Below are 12,526 nucleotides of genomic sequence, written 5' to 3' on the forward strand. Positions count from 1 at the left end.
TCTCAGGCCAAATATATATTAGCACAATATTTAATAAGTATTTACAAATATATATTAGCACAATATTTACAAGTTATTCAATTTTGTCAATATACCTGCTCTTAAAACCTTGCCCTGAAAGCTTCAAGATACATGTTCTGTAAGTGGAAGCTGTGCTGATTTGCACAGAAGGAAATCATAGGCTGCATGTCACCACCCAGGGTCTCATGACAGGCTCCATACAGAGTCTTAATGGAGACAGACATCACAGTGGAAAAATCATTGAACTCAGACACTCTTGTGTTTTATGCTGCATAACCATTTTTATTTCATATATTTGCACTTCTTTTTTTAAAAAAAATATGTATACTAGTATTTTGCTTGTACATATTTAAGTGCACTTGTGTCATTCAATACAGACAGAGGTCAGAAGGCAGTGTCAGATTATCTAAAATATATGTCCAAGACTGGTAGCCATCATGTTGCTAGGAATTGAACCTGTGTCCTCTGCAAGAAAAGCAAATGTTTTGAACACCCTAGTCCTTTCTCAGCCTCCCACTTCTTACTGCAAGCAGTATGATATCTGATGACTCAGCAAAACACATTTTAGGGATAGGCTGAGTCTTATCTCAGGTGCATGCTAGGGATCTCTCATTTCCCAGTCAGGTTTTCCTTTAGCATATACAGCTGGCTGTCAGAGCTTTCTTTACATCAGAAAATAGACTAAGCCAGTAATTTGGTATTAGAAGACTCCAGGCATGTAAAGAATACATGCTTCTCTTTCTTTTCCTTTGGTAGATGGCTCATGAAGATTCTTTAGAAGTTTGCTCTAAAACATAAAAATTGTCCATGGTGGTGACTAAGTCAATAACTCATCTTTGTTTGACTTCCTTTTCTTCCAAACAGAGGGTAATTTTCCTCATCCTCCTCCATTGCAGTAATGCTCCCACTGAAGCAGTGCTTTCCATTTTCCTCTCTCTCTCTGCTTTCAGGGATCAGTTTGGCTTCTATATTTCTACAACATGCCATCTTGAGTAGGTTATCTGAGATCTTTGCCAAAAAGATCTATCACAAGCCAAATCAAATGCAATAACACATATAAAATATGTAGATAGTCAAAACCAGAGATTCCAAGGAAGGACCCATATACCCCTTTCCCAAAAGGACAGAATCAAAGGACAGTGATGGCTGAGCACCTATAAGCAGTTAAAAAAAAAACGTGTATGGGAAGGAACATCCACTTTAATACTTTTAACTTGTACTACAGCTATTTTCCCAACTGATTATAGGGCTAATAACACCTTTTCTGTTATTAATGCATGTTTCCTTATGCCCTGGTACTATGCAGAACTTTCACTAGTCAGAAAATGAATTTTGTAAAACTCACATGGAGAATTGAAGTTAAATATTTCACTTGAATGTAACTTTGGAAGTCTCATTCATTCTCAAGAGTTCAAAAGGGGTGGTACATAACCATAAGGAAACAGTCTTACAAGTTCTAGGAAATTACCCATATGAACAGCAATGGTGACAGCATGTGCAAGACCCATGAAAACAAAATCAGATAAAAAACCCAGCATAGAACTGGGAAATGGGCAGAAGGCCCCAACCTTAGCAGAACTATTGGCAGCTGATCACTGCTGGGTGATGGAGAATTGATCTTCTTTAAGGGAATGATGCTAGACGGGCAAAACAACAGTCTCCAGTGGATGAACTCATACTGAGAAACTTCTGGGAACATAAACGTGAATTGATAGACCATAATATATATATGACAGAATACATGAAATCACATGGGCAGACTGTGGTGGTTACAGATAGGGGAAGAGGTCTAAATATGATTAAATGTTTTGTATGAAATCCACAAAAATTCAATAAAAACTATATGCTGAAAAAATGGGATTATCCTAAAAATGTAAAGAATCTTTCATGTACATCAAATCAAGGTACTGAGTAGAATTAACTCTAATATAGATACATTTGCTTTTGGTTACCTTAAAACAAATACAATCAGAGGAAGTTTTCCCTGGGAGGGAAATAAAGACTTTTTTATTTTCTAAATAGGCTTATGGACTCTGACTTAGCCTGACAATATTCTTTACCTATGCTCTGTATTTTGACCTTTACTCTGAATTTCTAAGTTGTTGCATAGGTCAGGCACAATGACAAATAATACCATATAACTTAAGCCAAAATTACCCAGTCATAATTGTGACAGATGTACCATATTGTATTTCCTTCCCTTCCCTCAAAGCAAGTGTAGGCCATATAACTGGACCCAGTTAACCTTTTGATGATTATAAAACTTACAATGTACTGCCTTGAAAAATTGTATTCCAACCAGGTATTCTTTCTCTGTTCTTTTTTGAAACAGCCCCTCCAGAATGGGAACATAAAATTCAAAACACATACCTCTCTATCTATGATAGTTTGCTTTGGGAATGCAAAGCTAATGGAAAGCCAAATCCTTGGTACACATGGCTAAAGAATGGTGAACGCCTCAATCCTGAGGTGAGTAACTTTGTTGATGCTTAAAACTCAACTAATTTGTCAAGTAAATTTTGTTGCAATAAGTAACAAAATTTGTCAGTAATTTCCCAGGGCTAAGGAGTGTTAAGTGTATTCTATATTTATGTAATCTTTAAAATCAAATGAGGAAAATGCAATGGGATAGATAACTTGCATGCAACCAGGCAGCTAGTTACTGGTAAAGTCACATTTAGATATTGTTGTTAGTGTGCTTATGGGCAGTACCAATTGGACTTAGTGGGATATAAAAAGAGAAAAAGACCTGAAGCTGGAAGTGAGACATGTTGGTTTGTTAAGGAGGATTAGGCATGGAATTAGAAATGAATATGATAAAAATATGTTGCACAAATATATGAATTATTAAATAATAAATAAATTACAAAATAAAATGAAAAGGATATTGTTACTATCATCATAGCTAACATTTATCATGATCTCATGTAAGTCAGGTCTTATATGATCTTTTACTATAGATTAACTTGTTTTGTTCTCACAGTAATTTTGTAAGAGTGATACAGTTATTCTTTTAGCTAGGTGTATGAAACAAACTTCAGAGAGGCTAAGAAACTTCTCCAGCATCATGCAACCACTAACTGTTGGATTTAGTTTTCAAAGCATTTCTTAATACCAGGACCCACAATGAAGAACTTCTACACTTTTTTTCCAAAGTCACAGAACAGCTAGTAGAAGGTGTAGTCTCCTAAACTTTGTCTAATATCAGCTCTCAAAATTTTAGTTACTGCGCATTCTCCTGCTTTTATGGAACGTGATGACTGTCCCTAAGCTCATAAAAAGATGGAGACCTAAATTGGTTCTTCACATGTTCAGTGTAAACATATGTCCTTTTATATTATCTAATTATCCAAATAATTGTGGAAATTTTTCATTTTGCTTTATACACGTAGCCATAACCAGAGTCATAAAGATTGTCTGTTGTTCAGAAGTTAAGTATGTTTATATTTAACTTTGTTTCAGTTCAGTGGCATGCTCCTTCTGTATGCCTTTTACATGTAGCATTTTTAAAATTCTCTCCAACCTTTCTGTATTATCCTTGGATAATGTTAATAGACATCTTGAGATACTTAGCTGCAGTTAAATTTGTACTATTCTCTACTATGTGCACTCAAAATTGTATTTCTGTATACTGAATGGAACTCTACAACAAAATTTAGTTGAGGTAGTCTTTAGGCTTGATTAAAGAAAGGAAGAATGATGCTTCTCCAACTTAAAACTCAAATAGCAACTTGTGAACTCACTTCAGGCCTTTTAAAAATCTCACAATAGAAAGCCAAGGAAACAGCCCATTCACAATATCCTTGTGTATTACTGTCACCATGCTTTCTGGAATAATTGCAAACACAGAATACACTAAATTATTTTAAATATTATAGAACAGAAACCATCATATATCCCATGTAGAGAATGCCAGTTTTTACATAAATGAAATAACATGGAATAATCTAGACACTAAAATTATACTAAGCACATTCCCCTTTATTATTATTATTGTTATTGATTTTTTATGTTTGTCTTTTTGAGACAGGGTCTCCCTGTAGCTCCAGCTAGCCTTGAACTCACTATGTAGACCAGGCTGGCTTCGAACTCACAGAGATCCACCTGCCTCCTCTTCCAAAGCACTGGGATTAAAGGCATGTGCCACCACACCTGGCACATTGCCATTTTTTAAACTTTAGAAAGTTGTTCAGAATCTTTCAGTAATGCACCAAAGTATCATATCTCAGAGATATGCAGAAATGTTTTATAGTGGCATATTCTGTTTGAGAGACTATTTATGTTAATATGGAATCACCTTTTATATTAATTCAAATGCAATTTTGTATGACTATCTTTTATTAGGAGAGAATTCAGATTGAAGATGGGACACTTATCATTACCATGCTGAATGTGTCAGACTCTGGGGTCTACCAATGTGCTGCAGAAAACAAATATCAAACAATTTATGCAAATGCAGAATTGAGAGTTTTAGGTGAGTCATTCATTTATAACCAAGAAATTCTAAAGGACACTTTAACAGTCTATGATTAGATATCATCTGAACCTCCATTTTGTCTATAAATTAGAAATAGCTTTCTTTGGAAACCCACATAAATATTTCAGTTTTCTATTTACAAAATTCATAGTCTTAATTATTGTTCTGCTTGAATAATGCATTAGTGTTTGCAAAAGTACCTATCCTTTAGTATGGGAAATTCAGAAGTGTTTCATCCAAAGAACTGAATTCTAGCTGGAGGTATTAAGTACAATTCAAAGGAATCCATTAGGAGTATTTTCATCCACAAATATAAGCAGAAAGAAATACTTCCAGTTGCACAGGCATACAGAAGCCTAGTCACAATTCACAGAGACTTAAATAATGGTCTTTGTTACAATTAAGAGTTGCAATATCTGTCAACTAAGATGCTAAAACTGGACAGTTATTCTGAATGTCTTTTCTGTGGACTTGTAGATGTGTGATTTCACAGTGATTGTTGTAGCTATAGAAATCAAGTCCAAGTTGAAGGCATGAGAAACAGGAGGTACAGAACCTACTATATATGTCTCTTTCATTGAAAGAGAACAATTTACTTAAGTTTCTATAGCAAAATTTTTGGGGTTCTCAACTAGAACTCTTGCTGCCTGGACTTGCAGACACTGAGGGAAGCACAGAAAACAATTCCCTTAGTAAAAGTATAGAATTGATTGGAGCACTTGAAGAATGTCACTCCCTGAAATTCAAATAACAGTATCAAACACAAGAAATGAGTCTGAGAGGTTTTTGCCCCAAAGGATTGACTAGAGATAGGAAGGATGAAAGAAATAAGAGGAAGAATAAAATACAAGACCAAATTTCATGGGCTTTTGGGGGGCAGGCATCTACTGAATTGTTCATTCTTTACTCACTACCATTTTACTGAACATTTATTTTATTCTGAGCTCTACAAATAGAAATATCAAACAAGTGATCTGTACCTTAGCTGAACCTACACATTCACTGAAAAAATAGCAAAATTTATGATGTGGCCATTCATATGGTCAAGAATGGAATGGTTGCTGTCCAACCACACAACAAGTCAAATGCAACCTTAATTGAGACACTCTTTTCAATCTGAGATCACAAACAAAAGCTCGTATAGGTGAGATGAAGGGCAGAGAAGCAATTCCTGAAAAAACACAGATGCCAGACCACATGACATATATAAAAACTTCAGTTCACTTGTACTTTAGAAATTGAGATTGACCACACAGGTCCAACATCCAAGAACATGGAAAGGTTTAGATGCATCCCAAACACCTGTCGCTTCTAACCTCCATGAGCTGGTATTTTATCTAACCAATTATTCAGCAGAGATAAGCATGAGATAGACAAATATATTCTTTATATATTTCAGTTCACTGTATCTGCTTCTGTAGAGGACAGAATATATGTTCCTAATTTAGGTTTTTCAAGAGAAATCGGACATAGTAAATAAATAATCATAAATTCATGAGTTGTTTTCATGATAGAAATCATGAATATGTATGTATATATCTATCTAAAACATACGTGTATATGTGTGTGTGTTAAGTGATCTTAGGACAGCTTGAGCACATTAGTTTCAGTTTTAACTACAAATAATAGTTATTATCTAATATTCTTAATTCTTGAATTACTGCATATTGATTAATTTAACAGTTCAATTTTTAATTTTGTTTTTAGCTTCTGCTCCAGATTTTTCAAAAAACCCCATTAAAAAGAATTCAGTTGTTCAAGTTGGTGGTGATATTTCTATTGAATGCAAACCAAAGGCTTTCCCTAGAGCATCCATTTCTTGGAAAAGAGGAACAGAGAGCCTGAAGCAAAACAAAAGGTAAAAGAGTCTTTATTTTTAAGTACATTTCATAATATACCATCTTCCAAACATGCTTCTTTCCTATGTGAAAAACTTCCTATGGCTACCCAGAGATGCTACTTGCTTTGACATACTATACATACAAATATAAGTAGTTTATAAAACTAAGACCTGCTTGTACAATTTGACTGCAACATTTTCGTTGCCTGCACTTATAGTAGATAATACATTTTTTTAAAGCATTGAGATGTCTTCCTATATGCAGTCTGAAGTCTTTTTCCTGACCCAGCCTGTTTAGAACTCAGTGGGAACAGTACACAAAACCTGGACACACTCATAAGGACACACCTGGTGCTCTGGTTTTTAAATAGTCACACAGGTGTTCACCCCATGACAAAATGAATTCACCACATGCAAAAAAATGTGGTGAGGTTCCCGTAGAGAAAGAAGAGGGAGTTTCTTGCCATAGTGGAAGCAGTTTAAAAATCCTAAATCAGCACTTGCTTGCTTTGGGAGGATAGTTGTTTCAGAATGAAATACTTATTTTGGCCGATGTCTATTACATTTCATTGCATTGTTCTGTACATCCTCATGTACAAAAGAGGTGAGATCATAGTCTGCAGTCCCATCTGAATGACCCACAGATGTGACTAAGTAATCCTGCTCTGATTGAACCATTGTGCACATATGAATATAGCCCTTTAGTTCAGTGAGCTTTTCTATAGCATTGTAAGGGGCAGGGTCCCACACCCATCTGGCAAGGCAGGCCACATGAAAGAACTAAAGTGCAGTGGAAGACGGTCAGTAAGAAGGAAAGACAGACAAGGGAATGAGCGACTTGCTGACAGCACAGGACTTTATTTTGAGAAAAAAAATACTGTAGAATGTCACTGTAGAATGTTCTCTGTAAGAGTCAGAATGCATTACCTGCTTACAGACTGGGGTAGTTTATAAGGTAGAACAGGGCCAGGAGCAGGGGAACAGGAGGTTAGAAGGTTTGACTTTTTGGCCTGTGTTTGGCTATGGCTACTGGTAACTAGTGTGTAATCAGTTAAAGAATGCTCAATAAACATCCTTCCTTGCTGGCCTTTGCTTGGGATCAACAGAGCAACGAAGGTAAGAATATTGAGAAACAAGTTGCTTTTGTTCCAGAAACCAAAATACTGTTTTATGATAATTGTCACAGTTCAACCAAAATGGAAGAGTTTTACAAAATGGCATAGCCTTGGCTGACAATGATAATTGTTAGTCTTAGACGAAAGGCCTAGAAAAACTGGTATGTGAACTGCCACTTAACATGAATTGTCCCATCTTGAATTTATTCATCTGTTTTATGCAAAGGCAGATTTAGTGTGTATGTTGGATAGCTTTAACTGTCAACTTTACACACCTGGTTAGAGGGAACCTCAGATGAGGTATTTTCTCTTTTTGATTGGCCTGTGACCATATCTGTGGGGCATTTACTTGGTTGTTGAATGATGTGGGAGGGCCCAGCTGACTCTGGGTGGTGCCACCACTGGGGGGGTGGGCCTGTGTTGTATAAGAAAGCAGGCTGAGCATGGGCCAGAAGAGCAAGCCTGGAAACAGACCTCCAAAGTCTGTGCTCCAGGTTCCTGCCCTGAGTTCTTGCCTTGTCTTCATTTGATGATGGACTGATCTATAAGCTAAATCAACTCTTCCTCCCCAAGTTGCTTTTGGAAGCAAACTAGAACAGTGTGTAAGATACCAAATACTTCAAGAGACCTAGAAATCTTGATTTTATCATAGAACTTCAGAAACCAGGAAAAAATAAATGTCCATAGGCTAGATGTGAGATCCTCATTTTGATATTTCTAGTCCCAAGATTGCTGTTTTAGCCAAGGAACAGAGAATAAAGTGGTAAAATAAACAAAGACCCAGTCATGTCTGCAGGTTTTGTATAGTTCTTAGAGTTCTACCTGCTGTCTTGTAGACCTCTCCGAGTACCTAATGAGGTATGTAAGAGTAAGTCCTTCTAGGACATTCTTTTTTTTTAGTCTTGTCTTTATTCAAAAGGTTCTATTTTCCTAGCATAAAGATTTTCTGAGAATAGGAATTCTCTCAAATTATTCTTTGGATTGAAAAAGCAAGTCAAATGGATGAATGTGCAAGGTTAGTTATCAGCCTCACAGAAATGGTTCTCTTAAAAGAATGCTTTAAGAATACATGCTTCAAAAGTAAGGGGAACAGAAAGGTGAAGGGAGCCTGCTAGCCCCTTCTGTGAGCACTGCCTAGGTGTTTGCTATAAGCCCCTCTGAAGATCACCCTGCCCTTGCTTTTCAACTGTTTTCCCTTTGTTCTCTGAAATCTAATCAAAGTTTGAAAACACTGTTGTGAAATAAGAAAACGCCAAAGGCTCTGTAGCATCAAACATACTGCAGTGCTGTAGGCCTGGATAAACTGACTAGCTCCGTCTCATTTAATAAAGAAATTCTGATTTTAAAGTGTGACCCCCAACAATTGCCATTGAAATCCATGACCTTTAAACACTGGAATACAATCTACATGAAGAAGAGAAGGAAAAGGAAGAGGATTTGCATAACTATGAGAAAATGAGGGAGGATAAAGAAAACCAGAAAAGCATAAGGAACGCTTCATTTTAAAAGATTTTTTTGTTGTTGTTTCCATTTCATTTTGCCCCAGATAGAGTCAATCTGGAATCTGTTCTGCCTCGGAGTATTGCTCATCATCATATCAGATTCAGCACCACTGCACCTTGATGAAAGGGTCTTTGTGACTTTGATTTATAGATAGTTTTCCCTAATTCCATTCTCTGATAGCTTTAGTAGTTAACTACACATTTTAAAGATTAAAAAATAAACAGATTAACTTCTGGTTGCTTATTCTAAAAATCTGAGGAAATAATTGAGTCAGAGCAGAATTTAGCAATTACAGACACCTGCCTCTCCCAGGTATGGAACACACAGAGTAGTAATTTACAAAGGTCAGGGAGCTGGCTCTATGAGTTGTCCTGTCTCTGCAGGCTTTCTGTCCTGTCACCTCTTCTATTGCCTTCTGACCTGAATGTTTCATTAAGTGCATGGCTTCAAGCTGCTTATTGGAAAATGCAGCGTCTATGTTGCCATTTGTGTTGGCTTAATGGCTTTTCTGTAGTTCTGTCAGGGGGACTTCCAAAGAAGTTGAAGGTGAAAAATTAGAGTAGTGTTAGGAAAGACAAAAAGGAAAGGGAAGAGAAGGAAAGGGAGGGAGGGGAGGAGTAGGGGAAGGGAAAGAGGAAAGGGAAAGGTATCATTGGGTTTACTCTTATCTGATATGATGAAGAAACTTCTAATTCCTGTTATTTCCACATGTGAGTATAAGTCATTTTGTCTTCCATGGCATCTTTATGTAAAATGGTTTAAAGGAATCACATTTTTTAAAAAAGAATAATTTATTTAACCATATCAAATATAAGGTATATTGTTTCTTCTATAGTGGTGACCTAAACCATTGGATGGGAACTCAGTTCTTTTACCATAATCAGAACCACCTTTTCAAACCATTGTTTTTGCGACACATGACAAACCCTGGCAATGTAATTGCACTCACCCTGAAAACAGGAACCACTCTGAAAGCAGGCTTCAGGAAAGGAGATATTAAACTGTTAAGTATTGCTCAAGTTAATTCTCTTTACATCTGAAGCACATAAATTGAAGTTATTTAATTTAGTGTGTCTGTCTGTTTTGTGTGTGTGTGTGTGTGTGTGTGTGTGTGTGCGGGTCTGGGTGAGTGCATGCAATAGTGCTCCACAAGAAGGCTAGGCGTTAAAAAATTAGAAAAAATTTCTGTGTGTATGTCTGTTTTGTGTGTGTGTGTGTGTGTGTGTGTGTGTGCGGGTCTGGGTGAGTGCATGCCCACGTACATGTGTATGTGTACAATTTTCTTTTTTTTTTAGAATTTTTAAATATTTTTTTTTGTATTTTATTTATTTATTTTTAACATGTATCATTGTATTGCCTGCATGCATGTGAGTACACCCATGTCGTGCAATACTGCAGAGGTCAAAAGAGGGCTTCAGATTCCCCTGGAACTGGAGTTAAGGACAGTTCATAGGCGCCATGTGGGTGTAGGGGATCGAACCTGGGTCCTCTACAAGTGCACTCAGTTCATCTGATGGGGCCTCCATGGCCTCATTGATCAAGAGGACAGGTGACTCACCAAAGTTACAGGATATTTTGAGAGATGTTCCATAGTCCCTGGAGCTTAGTCGACCTTAGACGGCAAGGAGCAAAAACTGTCATTTAAGTCCCTCTGAGCAGATTAGCATAGGCCTCAGAGTATGGGTGTTAAACACCTATGAATGTTAGTTCCACCAGTCCGGTACATTTAATTACCATGTGCTATGTAGATGAAGCTTGGGCAAAACTGAAAAGCTTTCAGATAATCCTTGACTAGAAATATATTTTATTCCTGAAATAGTTGTATGTATAAATTATCAATAGGTTGTTAGACTAATATGGTTCCCTTGGGTTTTTAAAAAATAATTAGGCATTATTTATCTCTTGCATTGTCTAGTCCTTCCACCACGGTTTCCCCATTTAAAGTGCCCCCATTTTTTCCATTTCTCCCATAATAATACCCTTCTCCTATGATCCCACTTCTCTTGAGCTCCTTTTTTCCCTTTATCCCCAAGATTGATTGTATACCCTTCCTCGCCCCTCCCATTAAAATAACCCAATTTTTATCCATATCTCCCTTAGTAACACCTGTTTCCTACTCTTCTTCCCACTCAGATTCTTACTTTTCCTTTACCTCTCTGGTTCCTTTTCATTATTCTGGTTTCTGTACTTATGTCTGGATACATACTCACTTATCAGGATTTGGTGCTAGGATCCACATATGAGGGAGAACATACATTGTTTATTTTTCTGAGTCTGTGTTACTTCACTTACTGTAACAGTTTCTAGTTCCATTCATTTACCTGCAAATTTCATGATTTCATCTTTTTTTTACTGGTGGGTAGAACTACATTGCATAAATAAACCACATTTTCATTGTCCACTTGTCAGTTGAGGGAACTTAGGTTGAGCAACTTAGGTTGCTCCCATCTCTTAGCTATTGTGAAAAAGCAGCAACAAACATGGATGTACAAGTGTCTTTGCAATAAGATGAGTTCTTTGAATATGTGCCAAGATGTGGTATAACTGGGTCAAATCATAGTTTCCTTTTTAGTTTATAAGAGTTCGCCATACTCCTTTCCATAGGGGTTGAGCAAGCTTGCAATCCCAGCAACAATGGATGAGTATTGCCCTTTCCCTACATCCTCTCCAACATTTGGAGTCAATTGTTTTCTTTATTAGCAAGTCTAACAGGGGCAATATGAAATCTTAGAGTGGTTTTAATTTCCATTTCCCAAAGTACTCATGATTTTAAACACCTTTTAAGAAGATTCTTAAACATCTTTATATTTTCTTTTGAGAACTCTGCTCAGCTCCTTAGCCCATCTTTTAATTGGGATACTTCCTTTCTTGATCTTTGTTTTTTGAGTTCTTTGTATATTCTTGATGTTAAACCTCTGTCAGACATGTGGCTGGTGAAGATTTTCTTCCACTCTGTGAGTTTTCTCTTCACTTCCTTGATTGCTTCTTTTGATGGACAGAAGCTTTTCAGTTTAGTGAGGTCCCATTTGTTGATTCTTGACCTTGTTTCCTGAACAATTGATGTCTGGTTTAAAAAATCCTTTCCTACACCTATATCTCGTAGGTTATTGTCAATGTTTTCTTCTAACAGTTTCAGAGTTTCAGGCTTCACATTGTCGTGTTTGATCCATTTCAAGTTGATTTTTGTGCAAGGTGATAGATAGGGGTTTAGTTTCATTCTTCTACAGGGGGAGATCCAGTTTTGACAAAAACATTTGTTGAACATGCTTTCTTTCCTCCAGTGAATGCTCTTGGCCCCTTTGTCAAATATCAGGTGTCTGAAATTGCACGTACTCATATTTGGGTCTTCAATTTTGTTCTGTTGATCTACGAGTCTATTTTTGTCCCAGTACCATGTTGTTTTTATGATTATAGCTCTGTAATATAGTTTAAAATCTGTTATAGTAACCCCCCACAGCATTGCTGTTAGTGCTCAGAGTTTCTTTGGCTGTCCAAAGTCTTTTGTGCTTCTAAGTGAATCATAATTGGATTTTTTCTCCAATTATGTAAAGAATGTCATGGGGATTTTGA

General features: G+C 36.7%; 1 protein-coding gene across 1 annotated transcript in view; it reads left to right on the top strand.

The window, feature by feature from the left end:
* Cntn6 (contactin 6) overlaps positions 1–12,526 on the top strand; it is a 384,479-nt gene that overhangs the window by 280,497 nt on the left and 91,456 nt on the right. Inside the window, 3 exon segments of the mRNA XM_008822699.2 lie at positions 2,354–2,490; positions 4,366–4,495; positions 6,206–6,356. Of these exon segments, the coding sequence (XP_008820921.2) occupies positions 2,354–2,490; positions 4,366–4,495; positions 6,206–6,356 (418 nt within the window).

Source organism: Nannospalax galili, unplaced genomic scaffold (assembly GCF_000622305.1).
Source record: "Nannospalax galili isolate Female #2095 unplaced genomic scaffold, S.galili_v1.0 scaffold828, whole genome shotgun sequence".
Lineage (NCBI taxonomy): Eukaryota > Metazoa > Chordata > Mammalia > Rodentia > Spalacidae > Nannospalax > Nannospalax galili.